General features: G+C 46.1%; 1 protein-coding gene across 1 annotated transcript in view; it reads right to left on the bottom strand.

Moving 5' to 3' along the window:
- LOC146869659 (long-chain fatty acid transport protein 2-like) overlaps window positions 1-21,129 on the bottom strand; it is a 327,567-nt gene that overhangs the window by 211,733 nt on the left and 94,705 nt on the right. Inside the window, exons 2-3 of the mRNA XM_085609559.1 lie at window positions 17,027-17,233; window positions 14,583-14,741 (exon numbers count right to left, since the gene is read on the bottom strand). Coding sequence (XP_085465685.1) covers window positions 14,583-14,741; window positions 17,027-17,233 — 366 coding nt within the window. The remainder of the gene's footprint in view (window positions 1-14,582; window positions 14,742-17,026; window positions 17,234-21,129) is intronic.

The raw sequence follows: 21,129 nt of genomic DNA, 5'->3' as shown, positions 1-21,129 counted from the left end.
TTTCATTGGTTTTTTACGAGTGAAATGTCCAGCTAACTATAACATGTGTGAAACCTATGGTTTTTTAAGTGAATATACATATAAATATATACCAATCAGAGCGAAAAAGTCAAAGCCATGGAAGCGGTCACCACGGAGCTAAGTCGGGATGCCAAACAGCTGAGGCAAGAAATCAAAGATCTTCAAGCTGCAAGACAGACTGACTGAAAGCAAGTTAGATGACTACGAAGGTCGGTCACGTAGAAACAATGTTAGAATTATCAGAGTACCCGAAAAATCAGGAGGACCTGCGGCGGGCCTCTTTGACGAAGTCCTAATCACTTGCAACCAAAGGGTTTGTCAAATTTTTTTCTGTGGGAAGAGCGCATAGGATCCCAGGATGAAGACCGAAACCAGAAGCACCCCCACGATCGCTGTTGGCGAGACTTCTAAATTTTAGAGATTGAGACATTATACTGCAAACCGCCAGCTCTGCCCCCCAGTCAAGTTAGAAAACAGCTAAATAACCTTTCGCCCGGATTTTACGATAAATGTTCAGAGACGAAGGTGCTCTTTTCTGGGCAACAAGAAACAACTCAGAGATAAAGGTCTCCTGCATTGGATGTTGTTCCCTGCAAAACTCCGTATTCAAGCAGAGGGAAGGACCTGGTTCTTCGACACTCCAGAATCTGCAACCGATTGACTGGAAGGATGGAGACCGGCAAAAGAGAGCAATGCCCAACGAGGAAAGGAGCATCCTCCATTAAAGCATTCATCTTCACATGAGAGATCGGCACGGCACGGCTGACCAACGATGAAAGGCCAGTGGAATGACAGACACCTGGGAGCCATCCAATCACTGTATAGCCGTAGGACTGAGATGGCCGAAAAACGGTAAATGACTCTAGCAATACTGTTTAAATTACTTACGCTGATTAGTATGTATAATATGCATAGATGGTAGGCATTGGAGACGCTAATCCACCACCTCATAACCTACAATTAGTTCAGGGTTTCGTTGACAGGCACTCTGCATAATTGGGGTCATGGGCAGTTCTAAGTCCAACGTGCAGGGAGGGGGTTTCTTTGGTCTTGTTAGTTTTAATTTGCAAGTTAGATGACAGAGCAGCATTGGACACCATGGCAAGCGGGAGGGATGCAGAAATCAATAAACACAACCATGGGTTCACCAAACGATAAAAGATTTAGAATCTGTCATGGAATGTTAATGGTCTGGGGGATAAGCTCAAAAGAGGAAAAGTTCTGCAATTTATCAAAAGGCATTCACCCGAGGTAGTCCTACTTCAAGAGATGCACTTAATTGGCAACACTTGCACGACCTTGGCCAGGTGGTGTTATCATCTTGTAGCAAATTCAGGTTTCATCACAGGGTCCAGGGGAGTGGACATCATGACAAGGCGGTACTTCCCAATGGCGATTGAGCATACGCTGCAGTGTCAAGGAAAGGGGAGGGTGCAGCACTCTCCATAGTATCGGTATACGTTCCCCTGCACCTACACGTGTCGGCGTTCAAAGACCTGGGAAGCATTATGCTTACTTTCCCTGAAGGGCAGATGCTAATGGGGGTAGACTTCAATTCTGTTGTTTCGGGAGGACTTGACTGGTGTACCCCCGAGGCATAGGGTCCTCACAACTGAGACTCCCCAACTTCCTGGGAGCGATGGACTGGTGGATGTGTGGCGCGTTCGCCATCCCAACGAGACACAGTTCACATTCCATTCAGGGGCAGACAATCGTCTTTAACGGATAGACTATATCCTCACTCCAGCAGACCAGGTGGGGTACATTAAAGAAATTTGACATTTAGCATGGGTATCTCTGATCATTCTCCAATATGGGCCCACATGGTAATAGGGGAAAGGAAAGTGGGAAGAATAGCGTCAATAAATCCCTGGCATCTCCGAATCCCGGTAGTAAAAGAAAGAATCACACAAGAAATAGAGGATTACTTCCAAGAGAATGAGGGATCAGTGTGGTCAGCTCAGACACTTTGGGAGGCCTTCAAAACAGTTGTGCGAGGACAAGCAAACTCTCAAATTGCTGGGGCACGTAAGGAAAGGAATGCAAAGCTATCTAGACTACAGGATGAAATTCTGCAACTAGAAGGGGAAACAACGAGAAATGGGGAAGATGATTCAATACATATACTAAAACGAAAGAGTGAAAAATATAGGAACTTGGCTACTGACATGGCTAAAACGTTAAATAGGGACAAACTTGGCAGACTATACAAGCTAGGGGACAAAGCAGGGAGGTTGCTGGCTTGGCTTGATAAAAGGGAACATGCAAATTGCCTGGTCACATAACTAATAGCAGAGATGGGGGAAACACTTACAGATACACAGGGAATAGCAGATGAATTCGCCAAACACTATTGGTCAATAGATAAATCTTATACCTCCCTTCCTGAAGAAGAATCGAGAGCCCTGTTGTCAGACATGACACTCCCGACACTATCAATCGATGACAGGGCACTACTGGAAAGAGACATCACAGACGATGAGTTTGCACCAGCCATTAGGGGCCTCAAATCCAGGAAGGCGATGGGTCCCAAAGGCTTTCCAATTGAACTATATAAACTAAAGCCCAACAGAATCGCCCCTTATCTCAAAGCTATGTATGAGGAGAGCCGCAAGGTGGGTAAGCTCCCTCAAGATCAGAGAATTGCCACAATGGTCAGGAAGGCAAACCTAAAAATAAATGCTCCTCAGATCGACCCATTTCACTGCTAATGTAGAGGCCAAAATACTGGCTAAGTTGCTGGCCACTCGCTTGATCCAGGTTATCTCTAAACTTGTCAATGCTAACCAATCAGGTTTCATGCCAACCAGAAATACATCACTAAACCTCCGTCAACTACATGGAGTAAAGGGACGAATAGACACACTGAGAGAAGATGCAGTGGTGGTGTCCCTGGACGCCACCATGGCATTTGACACAATTGAATGGCCCTACCTTTTTGCTGTCCTTGTAAAACTGTGATTTGGTCCCAGTTTCACGAGCTGGATAAGGCTCCCATACACTGACCTGTTGGCACAAGTAGTAGTAAAGAATTAAAAAACAGCAGTCTTTGCCTTTAGGAGCGGGACCAGACCTCTGTCCCCACTGCTTCTTGCGTTGACACTGGAGCCCCTAGCAGCGTGGATTCAGAAAGACCCCATCATACAGGGCTTGAAATGGTCGGAGGATTGGAAGACATCATCTCCCTCAACGCCGACGATATATTGTTGTACCTGGCTTCGCCCAAGGTCTCATTACACAGGGTCCTCAGCATATTTACACATTTTGGTAAATACTCAGGATACACAATTAATTGGACTAAATCATGATTTTTGTAATGAGGGGGAGGTTTCTTTCCCTACCTAGAGGACGCATAGTGGCAGATGCCACAGATGGCTTTACATACCTCGGCATATATATTACCACTCACCCGAAGTTGTACCATGCCTGCAATTTCCTGCCCCTGTTTACAGCGGCTACAGAATGATGTAGAACATTGGAAAGCCCTTCCCCTGTCACTATTGGGTAGAGCTGCACTATTTAAAATGATGTCTTTACTACGTTTCTTAAACGTCTTGCATAATTCACCTAATCCAGTCCGCCTGACTTATTTTAAGGCTATAGAAACTGAACAGAGGGAGTTACTCTGGGTGAATGGACCACCCTGAATATCGGTCCCAGAATTGGTGAGAGGGTGGTACGATGGAGGAATAGGGCTCCCGGATAATAAAAAATATTATTGACACGACAGCCATCAATAACTGCATATACCGGCCTTATGACGATCTGGGGTTTAAAATGGACAGATGGCTCTTACCCGGAGGAACAATTGGGTACGCTAAGAAAGACAAAGGGCTTCGATAGCTGGGACATTATAGGAATATCTAGGGTGGGAGACCTGTGGAGGAAAAGGGAGGTGATATCCTTTTCGCTCCTGCAACAAGAATACAAAATGGCAAATACACAAAGGTTTAGATACCTGCAGGTGCAACACGCTCTACAGGTGCGAATTCCAAGGGGAGAGACTCCCCCTGAGGCCTCGCCACTGGAGGATTGACCCCTTGACGGATATATGCCCAAAAAAGCTATATCACTGACCTATCAGAAATTAATAAACCACACACCTGACCCCCTCGCACAACTCCGTAGGAAATGGGAAACTGATATATCGGAGTTGGATGAAGATGAAAGGCAGGAAGCATTGGCGTGTACCAAAGAAGTCGCAATTTCTTCCAGACTTAAACTGGTACAACTAAAAATACTTCACAGAATATACTTCTCCGGAACAGCACTGGTTAAGATGGGCTACAGGGGGATCATGGTTGTGGGCGGCAGTGTAGCTGGGAGGGCACGTTTCTGCAAATAATTTGGGAGTGCACACACATTAGCAGGTACTGGACAGAGGTACTCCATTGTATGGAGGAAGCTTTGGGTATGATTCTCGAACCTGGGGTTAAAAGGTGCCTTCTAAATATCTGGGAACCTACAGACCTAAGCATCAAAGAGAGAACATGGGCAACACTGGGTCTGATGGTTGCCACACGAAATATTGCTAGGATGTGGGGGCACCAGCAGTACCAACAGTGAATGTATGGAAGAAAGACATTGACCAGTGCATGATAAGGGAAAAAACTGTGTACATAGCCAGGGGATGCCCCAAAAAATGGACACAAATATGGAGCAAATTAAATGTATATAGAGGGAATATCTGTGCTCCACCCTTACTTCCTTCCCCCCCCTCACTCATTGAACAAAGACTCTAAAAACTGGAATAATGGACTGTAAAATGTATAACCAAGTGGTGAACAGGTGTATAATTCAAAGTAATGAAGTCATAGGTTGTATGAACTAATACCATGATGGGATGTATGACGTAACATCGCGTACTGTTACATCGCGGCCGTTACAACGACTGCGATGTTACCACGCTATCCCATTACAACGCAAGTCTTTACATCGACTTGCACTAGATGGCGTGCTAACTTTAGAAAAGTGTAATTTACTATTCCAACTCCAGTCCACTTAACAGTAGGGAAGGTGTTGGGATAGTAAACTACACTATTTTTAATGTTAGCACGCCATCTAGCACAAGTCGATGTAAAGACTTGCGTTGTAATGGCATAGCGTGGTTACATCGCGTTCGTTGTAACGATTGTGATGTAACCGCATCGCGGTGTAATAACCGCATTGTAAAGGTTGTTCCCCCATGATGTTTCTATTGCTGGAACACTGTCATCAATAAAAAGTTTTACAAAACAAACAAAAAACAACTTTTTTTTTTTTTTTCAGATGTTACACATCATACATAGTAATACATTAAATTATTGTCCTCACCTGAGACCCTCTTGTAGCTAGATATTTGTAAGAATCTGAGAGATAGGTAGAGGGGTCATTCCTTTGAATGCTAAGTCGAATATTACCAGAAAGCATATAATGCTTTTTCAGTCCCCTCCCCTAAATTGAACCCTCCCTACCTCCCTGTTCTTATCATCTGTTGTGGGGCCGAGCTCACCCAGAAAGTTGTCAAATTATCGCCTCCATGAATGCGCCGAGGGAGAGGAGAGTCGAAAAAAGCCCCAAATCCATAAAGAACAGTAGATAGAGAAATAAAAGAAATTTGAAACATAACTTGGCTTGCATGGAGACCTGGGTGATGTGAGGTTGTAACTTTAGCATTGGAGTGAGCTCTAGCAGGGGAAGTGGCATTAATCAGAATTAAAAGCGCCCTGACTTTCGAGGGGCAGGTGGTTAGCAGGAGGCCTTTGGATAGATAGCTGATAAATGGGCCCCAGATATATTCAAAAATGTGTAATTCAGGTACAAAGATATTGCTCATGCGTCCCATAATGAGTGCTCACCATAGACGTGCGCGCCATTGCATCAGGGCTGGTGGCTCTTTCTTCTTCCAGGCTGTGGCTATGGCCTTCTTGGCAGCCCCCAAGCAAAGCCACATTATGGCTCGATCTGCTGTTGTTTAATATTTCAAACAGGGATCGCGGAGACCTTGTAGTGCAAAATCTGGGGTGTTTGGAATTGGGCACCCCAGAATCTCTCTAATTTGGGCCAGGATTTCCGCCCTGCACTGCCGGGTTGTCGGGCAACCCCACCATATGTGGCGGAAGTCACCCAGGAGGCCACACCCTCTCCAGCAGAGGTCTTATGTGTTAGGGAATATATTTTTTAATTTGGTGGTGTATAGGTCCCAGTCATAGAATATCTTGTAGTGTGCTTCCCGCTGCCCTTGAGAATGATTGTGTTGCCTACTGTCTCTCCACAGGGCCATCCATTGTGTTTCTGTAAGTTCGTGGCCTAGTATGTGTTCTCAAAATTCGGGGTGGCACGGCCGCCGGGTCGGTAGTGTGTGTAACAGCAAAGAGTAAGAAAAGAAATGGCACTTTGTATTGTCCCTGATCCTTTTGCATAGCGTTCTAGTGCTGTGAGTTCCCTTGTTGCCCCTTCTCTAATATCGGGTTGTAGAGCCCAGTGTCGTAATTGGAGGTAGTGGAAGAGATTAAAGTCCATTTGGCAGTGTTCGAAGGTCAATTCATCCCAATTGTGGAAGATTCAGCTAGTGTGAGGCGTCGAAGGGGCCCGTTTGTTGCACTGGTGGGGACGCTGGATTGTGGTGTATGGGGGAGAATGGCGAGGGGAATGTTGCCCACTCTGTCTGTTTCAGTACCATGCCCCATGTTTTAAGGGTCGCCCTAGTGGGTGCGCTTAAGTAGGCATTGGCGGGTCTGTCAGCTTTCGGCTTCCAGAGAACATTCCATATTACCCTTCCTGCGACTGCCCAATCCATGTTTAGCCAGTGTTTATCTGACTCACGTTGGGAGCATTCCACCATAACGCAGAGTTGTGCTGCTCTACAGTAGAGGGTCAGGTCTGGCAGTGTCATTCCCCCCTCATCAGACGGTTTTCCTAAGAGGTTGAATGGGAGCTGCGGTCGTTTATTATGCCAGACAAATTTTGTAATTAGTGTGTGTGCCCCTTGCAGGAAGTCTCTGTCTAGATCGATGGGTAAGCTCTGAAATAAGTGCAAGAATTTCGGGAGGAGTAACATCTTAATGGCCTGTATTCTACCAATCCAGGACAGATATAGTGGTGCCCATCGTTTAAGATCTGTTTGTAGTTGGCGTAAGAGTGGGGGATAGTTGGCAGCAAATAGTCTCTAGATTTTTGGGAGTGAGTTTTATACCTAAATATGTTAATTCCTTCTTTGCCCTTTGGAATGGGGTTGTAGCTACCAGGGTACCCAGATCACCTTCATCCAAAGTTAGGTTGAGGAGGAAGGATTTGGGGTGGTTAATGCATAATCCCGCCACCTACTGGAAGTGTTTCGATTCCTTCTGAACTGTTGTGAGGGAGCTTTGATGGTCTGAGAGGGTTAATAATATATTGTCGTCGAACAAGGAAATCTAATGTTCATCTGGGCCGAAATCGATTTCCCTGATCATCTGATTCTCTCTAATTTTTGCGGCCAAGGGTTCAATGCTAAGGGCGCAGTGGGGATAGCGGGCACCCGTGACTCGTACCCCTCCCTAGTAGAAAAGGATCCAAGCTTATCCCATTGACTAGGATTCTAGTGCTGGGGGCTGCAAAATTGGCCTTTATCATATTTATAAAAGTTTCACCAACGCCACACCTCTGAAGTGTCTGAAAGAGAGAGGGCCAGTCCACTCTGTCAAATGCCTTCTCTGAGTCTAGTCCTAGTAGGACTGCAGGGACTTCTTTTTTAATAGCCTTTTCTATTAGATGTATTACCCTGTGTCTGTTACTGTGTGTCTGTCTTGTGTGTCTGTCTGCGCTTGATGAAGCCGGACTGGTCCGGACGTATCAATACCGGCATTAGGTCCTCTAGGCAAGTTGCCAGGATTTTTGAGTATAGCTTGGCATCCAAATTGAGGAGGGCTATGGGGCAATAAGAGCTGCATTGTTGTGGGTCTTTCCCTGGTTTGGGAAGCACTGTAAAAAGCGCTTCACGCATGGAATGTGTCACTTGTTGGGTGTTCATGATGTGATTAAAAAGGATGGTCAGATGAGGGGTCAGTTCTGCGCTAAAGGTTTCATAGAAGAGTGCTGTCAGACCATCCGGGCCCGGAGATTTATGCAGTTTTAGCCCTGCGAGCGCTAGACGCACCTCTTCCTCTGATATAGGATCTCCCAGTTGTTTGTTTTGGGTTGAGGTGACCTGTGGGTGGCCCACTGCTTTGAGGTAGTCTGCTTGGGCCTATGGGTTGGTTTGGTCAGCTGCGTATAGCGTGCTATAAAAGTCTCTGAATATACGCACTTTCCCTGATTCTTCCTGTGATAGGAGCCCTGATGATGCTTGTATGTCTCCAATGTATTCCTTCTCTCTTTTGATCCGTAACTGTCGGGCTAAGTGTGCTCTCGCCTTATTGCCCTGTGCATACGATGTCTGTCTAAGCCTTAGCAGTGTCAGTTTCACTCTATTAGAGTATATTGCCTGTAACTTCCTTTATAAGGCTGTTACTTTTCTTTGGAGTGTGAGCGTGGGGTTAGCCTTGTGGGTGTGTTCGAGTGATTTCAGCTCTCCTTCTAGGTTTATCCTTTCCTCTGCTCTTTGTTTGTTGAGAGCGGCCATCAGGGTTCAGCATTGACCCTCACCACTGCCTTAAATGCGTCCCATGTATTTGTGAAGGACATGTCTTGTGGGTCAGTTAGTTGGAAGAATTCTCTGATGGTTGTTCTAAGTGCGTCCTATAATGTTTTATCCCGTGCTAGGGCATTGGGAAAGAACCATCTTCTAAATGTCGGTGCAAGGCGGGACCACTCCACGGAAACTGACAACGGGGCATGATCAGAGATAAGGTTGGGATGAATGGTGGCTTCTCTTACATATTTGTTTAAAGGTTGACACATGAATATATAGTCGAGTCTAGAGTAGGTGCGATAGATGTGAGAAAATAATGTGTAGTCTTTATCGTCAGGGTGTGTCTCTCTTCATGTGTCTCTTAAGCCCCTTTCCTGGATGGCCTGTTTCACTGGTTTCAGGAAGCTCCCTATGGGTGATCAGTTTAAGTGCGTACTGTCAGTCCCTGAGTACCATGCGAGGTTGAAGTCTCCCCTCAGGATTATGCCTCCCACTGCGAATCCTCCCAGTAGGTTTAATCTACTTTGATGGAACGTCGCCTGATTGGTGTTCGGTGCATATATATTCACATGGCAGACATCTCTGCATTTGTGGCAGGCAGCTTTACTACTAGTAACTTTACAGTAGTAGATTCTGTCATAAGAGTCTCCACCCTATCATATAAGGGTTGCAGAACAGAAACCATACATCTTGGCAGGGATACCCACCTGAAACTGGTGAATAACAACCAGATGGAAATCTCTGCATAAGTGTAGGCAGAAGTCTATGTGGGCAGAGATCTCTGTGCATAGATGTCCCTGCTTGATTCAGGCTCCATATTGTCTTCACTAGTATGTCCGATCTTCAACCTGTCAAAAACAGCTGGGGCCGCTGCAGGTAAGAGCGGTGGGGCCAGCTTGGGTGGGGGGGGGGGGGGGGATTTCGAGAGACGACCACACGGGAAAATTAAATAAATAATTAATTTTCCATCATGGTCATCTCTCAAAATCCCCCCCAGCCGGCCCCACTGCCCTGCTGGTCTTACCTGCAGTGGCCGCGGCTGGCCAAAACCCTCCTCCCAGGTGAAGACCTGTCTGGAACTGGGTTCGGCCTTATAACAGTCTCTGTATTTTGAGAGCAAATTATGAAAAGTATATGTTTAGATTATGGGAGGCACATGAATCAAGGCAAGAAGCTTCACTCTGAAAGGAAATTGCTAAATAAGGACAAGATTAAATGAATTAATCGTATGACAACCTACTAACAGGTTTAAATATTTCCTGGTATTGAGATGGTTTTAGGCTAATAGTGATAATGTATTCAGGAAAGAAAAGAGGATAAATGTTTTAGAAGACATTAGTGAATATATGGAGGCCATTTGTGACCTTGAATCTGTAATTACATGCCATTCCTCACTGCTGTTTAGTCAAATAGGAGGCATTCTTTGATTCAGGATTTGATGGCCTAAATTGCATTTCATGTGCTTGCTCTGTTGGTAGAGTGGATGGGCAAAAGACAATATGTTCTATATGTTATGAATCTGCCTGGTTTTGACCTGATTAGGACAGAAGAGCCTTATATCATCAAACTTGAGGAAGTATATTTTGTTGTTGCGTCATTCTTAGAGTGAATGGTTGTAAATATGTTTCTGGTTTCATGGTAATATTTTAAACCTTGCAAACTAGATTTCTGAATTCTAAATCACTGCAGCCAGCACCCAATTATGCTAGCCTCTGTCGCACCAGATTAAGGGCCTCCTTTATTTATTGGTGGACCGAGTTTAAATTACTCCGTTGCATTGACGGAGTTCTCGTCTGCCAAATTTAGAAATGACCGCCAAGCCAGCTGTCATTTTGAAGCACTGCCAAGAGCTGCCCTCACAACAGTTCCTCAATGCTGATTTAAGTTTGACGCACAGCTCTGTCAACATGACAGAGGCGTCTGTCAAACTTAATATTTTTTCTTTTCAAAAGAGAAAATAGTGAAGTGGGATTTTCTTTTAAAAAGAAAAAATAATGCTCCCCCCCTTGCCCTGGCGAGTGGGCGTTGGACAGTTTTTACTGCCCCTTATCGCCAGGGTTTTTCTAGAGGTGAAGGGCAGTTAAAACTGACCTGGATGCCTGCCCATCTAAATTTGGTGGGTGGACGTTCACTTACTCTGTCGGGCCGTCGGATGGGTGTAACCAGTAACCAGGGTGGAGATGGAGTAGGCTTCGCCGTAGTTATACCACTGGTCCACCCGCATTTTAAATCGGACGGGCGCACCTTTATCTTGGTGGTAAGGATACTCCGTCACAGTCCATGAATATCCTTAGCGCCAAGATATAAATCAGGTTGTGTCTTGAAAGCCACAAACATCCCTTCTCATAACCGAGTCATTACCTGACCCAATCTCCTTCTACAAGCTCCCCTAGTTCCCTTTAGTAATACTTAATGCATGTCATTCATCTGATCTCATCACTAGAATCCAGTCAGGCCCCTTCACGTGGGCTCGTCAGTCCTCCTGTACACCCCTGTGGACCAATATGTCACCACCACAGATGGATCCTAGCATTACCCCTCCTCACCGTCACTATACTGCAGTCCATCATCTAGAGGAGCAGGTCAACTCTATTACCCTGTGGAGCCCCCGCTTTCCAACAGACAAGTATTTTACCTTAATAACAAGTAGTTGTTCATCCCCGCAAAGTATAATGAATTCCGGGTCAGACTGGCAGATGTTCAATGTATATCATCATCACTGTGAGTCTGTCTGACATTTATCAAGCAAATGGAACTCGGTGCCATATAGGCAGACAGCATGTGCGGTGGATTTAAGGGGCAGGGAGATTCGATCAGTGGCGTGGCCAGGCTGAACATAACTTAGTCATGTCAGCAGCTAATGTATTTCCTCTTTACCACTTCCACTTAGTTCTGTCTGTTTTAGGATCAGAACTCTGTCAAATGCAATAATCCCCTGTCCGAATGGTGACGAGCCCTCTGCTCACACCACATTTAGGGGCATATCAACAACAACCGGCGATAATTATCGCTGAGCGCACTTAGCGTTCGGATAATTATCGCCGGCTAGCGCCAATTTTTATCGCTGAGATAGCGTGCTATTAGCAACGCTTATCTCAATAGCGATAAAAATCCTGGTGCTAAGTGGCTAACGTGAGATTATCGCTGGAAACCCAGCGATAATCTCACGTTAGCTTGTTGATAGAGACTCACAAACTTAGTCATGATATCCTCCTTCCATAGGATATCATGGCTAAGGCAGAAAAATACCAGACGTAAAAAAGCAGCGTTAACCACGGTTAGCGCTGCTTTTTTTTGTCTCTAACAGGGTTAGCGACATTCTTGATAATAGGAGAAATGTCGCTTAGCGACATTTCTCCTATTATTTTACTCTGAAACGCCCCCTTTGCATCTCATTAGAGATGCAAGGGGAAGCGTAGAGTAAAAGGGTGCTAACATGCAAATTTGCATGTTAGCACCCTGTTGTTGATAGGGTGCTAGTTTTATCTCTGCTTTTTTGGCTTTTAAAGCCAAAAAAGCAGAGATAAAGCCCTTGTTGATATGCCCCCTAATCAGGCTGCAGGCCCATGGGTCTTAAGACATTCTGTGGCATTTTACTGAACCCCAGTGCCATTCACACTTCAACCCTATAACAGTGGTATCGGTAATGGTATGACTACTCCAGAGGCCACGCGTCTTCCATTGAATGCGCTCCTGTAGGGCGCGGGCCTGCATATGCCAAGATTGACTATGAATTAAGAGTTCAGCAGAACTATGGGAAGGGCAGCGACTGAAGGAGTGGAAACATCGGCTTCAGCCTGCTATGCAAGGGATGTGTGTTTACTGCAGTGACTGTGCAAGAAGAAAGTACAAAGGGACTTCACATGCTTATAATGGAAGACGGCGTGCAAGGCTCCTGGTGAGCGGCGTTGGTGGCCTAAAAAAAACCCTGGCCACAGGACAGACTTTTAGTTTCACGCAGATCTCTTTCGAATGGTGCTTTATTATCCGTTGTTGTTGTGACACTATCAGCTGACTCTGGTTTCAGCTGCTCTTAAGCTCCAAAGGGTCACTATACCCAGTCAAAATTTTTTTCTTTGCATTCTTTTACTTGTAATTCTACGTGCCCCGTTATAATTCCAGAACTACAAGTACCAGGATGCAAAAACTCTGTTAATTCCTATGTGTGTGACTTGAGGAATGTCTGTGCTTGTTTGCGATGTCAGAGCCTGTAAGTGATCTGTGCAATAAACTTGTTGTATTCTCTGAAACTGTTTGTTCTTTGCCTCCTGAGACACAGATCAATCATCTATAGCCAGAGCCAGTGGGTCTTCATAACCCAAGTTGTCCATCAAGTCCTTCACATGGGTATCAGAGAATATTCATAAAGAGCTGTCCTACCTGGGCACTTTTTCAAATAAGCGTTTTGCCCGCTCCCCAAATGGGCCTGGTAAACAAGTGCCTGTGTCACACCTAATTCAAAGAGAATCCCCCAAAAATCCCCACGGCCCCACAGATGCGCCTGTCACCTTCTTATCTGACCCCAGTAAGCCCCACCTCTTACCCCACACTCGACAATCTGTCAGACTCCTGTGCTGACTGTCACCACAATGGTCCTCTGTCAGTCCCAAATATCAGCCAAAGTTAAGCATTTGTGATGTGGCTCACCCGGAACAAAAGCCTCGGCTTTTCGTACCTCCCGACCTCGGACTGTCCCAGGTGATCGACAATTTCTCTATTACTTCCTTACACGTCCCTGACTCCAGATACCTGTCAGTACAGCAGCCTTACCCGCCCTCGCCCTCTCTCGTGTCACTGTCTCGTCATACCCTCGCGTCTCACCGAGAGAGTGGTCCTCCTTAAACATCCAATTCATGGTGTGGGTGGGGCAGCGAGAGACCGTAGCTGCTCTGGCTCTAACAGGGACAACAACACCACCAATGGGCCCAGCTTCCTCTGATGTAAACTGAAGTGGAGGGGCGGGCTTCCGCCGTGTCACTACCAGCAGCAGCCAGCCGGGGCGGTGCCTTCCCTGTCCTAACTCTATCCACTGCGCCAGTGGGTGCAGCTTAGATAGAGTGGGCGTGGCCACGAAAACAGAAAGCGAAGGGATGGAAAGCGTGGTCACTGGGGGCCTAGCCAACAAGCATTGGCAAAGCAATAGGACTCGCATTTACGCGAGACCTATTGCATTGCAAATGACAATGCCTGCGGGTGACGAGGCACAAGAGGGGGGAGGAGGGAAGGCGGAAGGGGAGCGTTGAGAAGGTATCGGACTGCAGGGTGGGCCACTGGAAGAAAGTAGTCTGTGTTGTGAAGGGGCCAGTAGCCATGGAAGGATACAAATGACTGACATGGCTGTTATGGGGCGGGACTAACAAGCTTAAAACCAATTGGAAGGCAGCATTCATAACCTAAGCCAATGAAGAAGATGGGCCAGAGAGTGGGCGGAGCTTCCACAAAGCTTCCACACTATTGTGTTTACTGCATGCCTCGCAAAGCGATGGCAGCGCTTTCGCGCTGCAACGCTAGGCGAGACCTAAAAAGAGTAAACAATTATAACTCCAGATTTTTACGATGTTTGAAAGCACGGAAAAACATAACGAGAATTCAAACGAATACAAACTGAAGAGAGGAAAGCCTAATCATAGATTATCGAGTATCAAAATGTAAAAGAAGTCACGGTGATAATGTTTGCAGGGATTATTATGAGGACATGGCGATTCATGTAAATATTGTAATATATTTACCTGGAGTGTGATTCATAATGTAGTTATTCTTTTGTAAATAAATGTATTTGCAAGAATTTATTGTGATTTTTTTTAATCGTACAATGAAAGTTTCTTGACCATCTTTCTTTTATGTTTTCTGCTATGACCTCAGTCACTGCTCACATCTGAACGGTGGCCTCTCTCCCCTAGTTCTTGCGCTTGGTTACCAGCATTATTAACCACATATTATAATTTAAGAAAGTGTATCCAGACATACCGACCTAGATTGATGCATCCGTGGATCCCCAGGACTAACCCGCTGGCGTGATACAGCGGCAGGGCCGTGTAGACAACGTCTTCAGAGGTGACTCTGCTGACCTCAAGCAGAGTTGACACCAGGCACAGATTCTTATGTTTAACAATTGCAGCCTTCGGCAGACCTTTGGAAATATGAAAGAGAAGTGCAAAATAAGTCCACTGTGAGAGAGGGAACCCTATCACAAGTCGCAAAGTAAGAGGCGGGTGAGGGTGTGGTGTGGGGGTCACTTCAAGTGTCCAGAGCTAGATTGCTGGATGAGCTGACAATAAGTACAGTATTTCAGAATCATGCTTGAATGGAACTTTAAAAATACTGTTTTAAAGAATTCCTTTGACCAAAAGCTGTATGTATACTACATATATATCACCAACCTCGCTGGAAAGCGAGGCAGTGGTTAAAGAGGAAAGTCTGTTGTACTCCAACACTGCCTTTCCAAAACAGATATAGAGCAACGCATATTTCAGATTTATTTGCATAAAGACCTTCCTTGTCATTAATCGAATATAGTTCAACAGTCCTCTTGCTTAATTGTTGCAGTTGAAGAAATATGTGCACTGAGTGTGGACTGAACTGTTTTGGGGAAAAATCAAATCTCCTTGCTAAAAAAGATTTATACTTAGGGGCAGATTTATATCAGACTTGCGCCCCTTTTACGCCGCAGTTGCGTCACTTTTGTCACGCAGCGGCGGCGTAAACCCTGCGCCACGTTGCGCTCCATTTACATCGTAACGCATCTATGGAGATACGTCACGGTGTAAAGCCCTGCGCCACGTGAAACCTGCGTCAGGTTTCACGTGGGCGTTTCGACACGGGGGGCGTTCCGTCGCAGGAACGCCCCTGAAAAGTGACTCAGTGAAATCTATAAGATTTCACTGAGTCACTTTTCCAACGCTGATGCGTCAAAACCCTGCGCCTGCTTGAAGCAGGCGTAAGGCTTGACGCACCATGTTAGGGATAGGGTAGGTTGGAACAGTGCTGGAGCTCAGCACTGTGCCAACCTTACGCCGGCAGATGCGTCACGTATCTGCTTGTCCTTGCGCCAGGATGCACCGCATTGTAAATGCGGCGCATCTGCAGTGGCGCAAGGGCAAACTTGCGTGACGCATCTTCCCTGGCGCATCCATGCTGATTTGCAGGGATGCGCCAGGGAACATAAATCTGCCCCATTGCACAGACTCTGGCTGAAGCGTTTTGGAGTTTGAAAATGTACTGATCTGTGGAAAAACTGGCAGCATCGTGGCATTTTTTATTTTGCGTCAAATTGTGTCACATGTATTAGCGTGGCATATTTATTTAACAAATGGAAAATCATTCACATTTTTTCGCTGCGTCAGTGTTGCTACTCCCTCCCCTGCACCTCTTACATGTTGCTACCCACCTATTCTTTGCTCCCACCCTCCTTCCTACACCTCCCTTGTGTGGCTTGCCCCCTCACGTTTTTGGGGCATTTTGCACAGCAGTGAGGGCTGCTGTGCAACATGGCTTAAAGATTTTTTTTTAAAACCGTACGACACGGTCGGTGCTGGCTATGTCATAGCGCTCTTTTTCTTAACTTTAAGCCGTATTGCGCAGCAGCCCAGGCTGCTGTGGAACATGTCTGAAAAAATATTGACAAAACCAATAGTACTCACAAAGTTGAAATCTATTGGCTTTTGCCAATGCTTGTTTCTCTCACCAATGATTATTTCACAATCTTTCGAGTCGGTAAGAATCGTATGTAATACTAGGACTTCGGCTGCAACACGGACAAACCCCAGTACAGATGTGGGGCATGATTCACAAAGATAAACTTCACTTTCGTGTAGGTTTATTTTTTGTTCATATTTCCAAACCACTAGCTTTTGTAATCACATACTACAATTCATTAGCAAGTTTACGACAGTGGAGACTTCACAGGTTGTATCTGCATGCATGCGCTCATAAAAGTGGCGTCCTCGAGTCACGTTTGTTACACTTTAAGGCAAAACCAGTATATGATGGCAACCCAAGCATCTTGCAATGAGTTATGTGGTCTGTTATATGAATACAAGAAGCTGTCCAAGATGGCCGCCAACTTGTGCACCCACATACGCGTGCGTGCATGCGTATGAGGGCCATGGTGGAATGCTTTTTTTGCCTACTTTAGCAGCGGTTTACTGCTCTAGAAAGAATAGTATGTGTAGACAACCAAAGCTGTTTCAAAGTCAAGACCTAAAAATCACTCAGAAGCCTTTGAAATTGTCCGTCGCTTTAGGATTAACTGGAACTTTCTTCCAGGAGACAAGCAAATCACCAGCAATGGGTGACCTGTTCTGATGACAGTTTCTTTAATAGAAAGATACCCAATTCCGGTTAAAAAAACAGTAGGCCATTCAGTAACTCAACAATACACAGGAGTGTGTACTCGTGTTCCTCACAGTGACGTACCTGTAGTCCCAGAGGTGAAAATATATAGAGCAATAGATGAAAAGGTCACACTTGACCGCAAAGAATCCGACAAAGGTTGCTCGGAGGAGGCTTCTACTTTTTCTAGGAAACTTTCCTCTGTTTGGGTCGACGACTCTGTTCTCAGAAAGAGGGTCTGTACCTTGTCGCTCAGGCTCGCTTTGATATCTTCCACCGCAGCTTTCAAATCTGCTCAGAAAACAAACCAAAGAACAGAACGAGTCACCAGCGTTGATGCTGAAAATGCACGTTTACAGTAACGATGCCCTTCAAGCCTCTATACAAAATGCATCCAATGTCACCAAGGTAAGTTTTATAGGCGAGGGAAGGGCATGGCATTTCCTAAACACTGCAGATGAGTGTGGAGCATCAGTGCTCACGTGACAGGAAACATCAAGTTGACGTGTTCCCCTTTTCACATTATTCAAATATGCAATTCATAAAACATGTTGTTCAAGTTCTTTGTGGGGTTGTTCTTTCATTCCTTTCTTTAAAACATATAAACAAAGAAGATTGCATCTGGTTTATATGGAGTTTTGGGTTTGCAGTCATATAAAGACGAATCCCTGCTGAAAGGTTCTTGCTGTAGATGTGTTCTCGACATGAAAACGTGTGCTTTTTATGATCATCTCAGGTCTGGTTCCAATCTTACTACAAGGAGTAAATAAAAAGGCCTCGTCTGTAAAACGGATGGCAGAAATCTGTGTTAGGAGCTTCTAAGCCCCTGTGTATCTGCTCGGCTGGCTTACTGACCATTATTACAACAAAGAGCTGAGTGACATGTGGGAGACTGAGGGACTTCTCTGGAAACACGTTTGAAAAAGTGTTATAAAAGACCAGCATGTTTTCAAAGTGTCTGCGTGTGCTGTGATGAGTGGCTGTACCATGCACAGTCCCAGGCTACAAATAAAAGTGGTACAACTTTCACAAACACAGACCAATCTATATAGCGCTCTTTTAACCATATGCATGAAAGTTCCACACCAGTGGTGCTTTCTTTCTTCTCATCCAGCCAAGAGATTGAGCTGGACCCTGAACTCAGGTCCTGGACGACACAAGCACACACCACTCACATTGGACTTCCTGGTGCTCCCACCTTTACTATATGTCTGGGACTGTTTTATGTCAGTCCAGGCATCTGCACCTGCTGAAGGTATGCTCTGAAAAGGGGGAAGAGGACCCCACTGATTCCCCCATGGAGGAGGGTGCAGCCAGTCACTGCACACGCCTGCAGGGAGATCTCACTCTCACGGACCCCACTGATTCCCCCATGGAGGAGGGTGCAGTCAGTCACTGCACACGCCTGCAGGGAGATCTCACTCTCACGGACCCCACTGATTCCCCCATGGAGGAGGGTGCAGTCAGTCACTGCACACGCCTGCAGGGAGATCTCACTCTCACGGACCCCACTGATTCCCCCATGGAGGAGGGTGCAGCCAGTCACTGCACACGCCTGCAGGGAGATCTCACTCTCACGGACCCCACTGATTCCCCCATGGAGGAGGGTGCAGCCAGTCACTGCACACGCCCGCAGGGAGATCTCACTCTCACGGACCCCACTGATTCCCCCATGGAGGAGGGTGCGGCCAGTCACTGCACACGCCTGCAGGGAGATCTCACTCTCATGGACCCCACTGATTCCCCCATGGAGGAGGGTGCAGTCAGTCACTGCACACGCCCACAGGGAGATCTCACTCTCATGAACCCCACTGATTCCCCCATGGAGGAGGGTGCAGCCAGTCACTGCACACGCCCGCAGGGAGATCTCACTCTCATGGACCCCACTGATTCCCCCATGGAGGAGGGTGCAGTCAGTCACTGCACACGCCCGCAGGGAGATCTCACTCTCATGGACCCCACTGATTCCCCCATGGAGGAGGGTGCAGCCAGTCACTGCAAACGCCCGCAGGGAGATCTCACTCTCATGGACCCCACTGATTCCCCCATGGAGGAGGGTGCAGTCAGTCACTGCACACGCCCGCAGGGAGATCTCACTCTCATGAACCCCACTGATTCCCCCATGGAGGAGGGTGCAGCCAGTCACTGCACACGCCTGCAGGGAGATCTCACTCTCATGGACCCCACTGATTCCCCCATGGAGGAGGGTGCAGTCAGTCACTGCACACGCCCGCAGGGAGATCTCACTCTCATGGACCCCACTGATTCCCCCATGGAGGAGGGTGCAGCCAGTCACTGCACACGCCTGCAGGGAGATCTCAGTCTGCCCCCCATGGAAGTACAGATCCGATGCCACTTGCACTGGGAAAGATAAACCAGGGACTTCAGTCAGTTGCCCTGTCGTTCACTCATGTGCTGCCCTGGGCTAGTAGGGCGCACTGTTCCTGTTTGCGTCTGAGGCATTGGTCGCTGCATCACGGCGCTTGTGCAGGGGACGTAGCACTGGGCATGTGTACCCACTTTCTGCGCCCAAGGGCACTTTGCTATTACAGAAGAGGCTGCAGATCCTTATGTAGCCCCATGTGGCTCTATTTGTATTACAGATGGTGCAGGTGCACATGCAGCCCTGTCATCTCCTAAATGGACTTTACCTCATTAACATGGGGGCGTGGTGCCATGCAAAGGAGGATAACACTTTACCCCTGCACCCGTGCCATATTATGGATGCAGTCGCAGGGGCAAGCAGGGCATCAGAAGGCACACTGATTGTGCTCCACACGGAGATGGTGCGCAGTCAGTGTGCCCCTCTGGAGGGAGGGAATGAACTGAATGTACACACTGCTTTCGAAATACTGGGTTAAATGGGTTCTCTTTACATGCTGCAAGGGGATAAAACAGGGTCTCGGCTCTGTGCTGCACAAGAAAAGCCCACCATGACATGGTGCCATATTGTAAATTCTTTGTTAATAGTGCGAAAGAAATGTGAGGGCGGTTTAGTTTAATCAACATTTTTGGGTGACAAAGGTCTTTAGTACATTTAACTTGGCTCACAGTCTATCTGAAATAATACAGTGCTTAATCTGTCCTCTCCAAAACTGTCTTATTGGTTTTATTAATGGAATGAACTGTCAGATATCAGTCAGTAGTTAATGTTACCTATTCATAATCTTCATTCTGTGTATATGCTTTTTTCTAGTAACAGACTGGACAAACTATCACAACTATATTAGGAATCCACTTGTTGGTGCTAACACTTTATGTAAGCCTGATCCATCTGAAATCAACTATCACCTGCTCATGAGTAAATTAATTAATCTACATTTACTGCTATGAAAAGAAAACTTCCAGAGAACAGCTGCGCTCTTCCTTTTTTCAACTTTGTTGAGTACAGGACATAGTACGGTACGCGGCCATTTGTGGGTAGGTTGTCACTTTCCTCTCTGTGAATCAAGCAGTGAAGAAAACTCACTTTTCTGTATGTGTATGGACGTGTATATGTCTCCGATTGGCTGTGTACATAACCTAGCTGACATCTATCGGCAGAAGCATCCCAGACTACTTAAAACTCATATATCAGAATAAACCAATGAGGCTTGTTTATCAGAATCCCATCTGGAGAATTAGCAAGATAAATCTTTTGTCCCAGTGGGTGTAGAATTGATATTACCTAACTGGGGTGATAGTTATGTAAATAATATTTAGGACAAGATACTTATATCAGACAATATTCTGATAAGGATATTATAGTCCAATACACTAGTGCTTGAAGCCTTATTACTCTTGACTAACAAAATGTATTTACTGAACATGAATGTGTACATATGTTTTTTTCCTATAATGCTTGTAGTCTACTTGCTATGATGACTACATACACATGTTTAGCGTAGGACAGTCAGTGGTTAAGCAGGATATCAGTGGCATCAACATTGATGTTGCTTGGCGAGGTAGGAGCCTATATCTAAATACCCTTAATGGCTCCAGGGGCATATGACAAGGCTAGGGGCAAAAAGGTTGGTTCTTAAAAAATACCTACATGTTGGTGTGAAGATCACCCTTTCATTGTTCCTAATACAAAGAGCACAATGCTTGACAATCTCAGAAGCCATATGCCTCAGACACTAGCCATGCATGGTGTACCACAGGTAAATGTAAATGTAAGTGTACTTGTAAAGCGCACTGTGACTCCA

Source organism: Triturus cristatus, chromosome 1_1 (genome assembly GCF_964204655.1).
Source record: "Triturus cristatus chromosome 1_1, aTriCri1.1, whole genome shotgun sequence".
Lineage (NCBI taxonomy): Eukaryota > Metazoa > Chordata > Amphibia > Caudata > Salamandridae > Triturus > Triturus cristatus.
The sequence above is the reverse complement of the archived record's forward strand: the minus strand, read 5'-3'. Positions and strand labels throughout refer to the sequence as shown.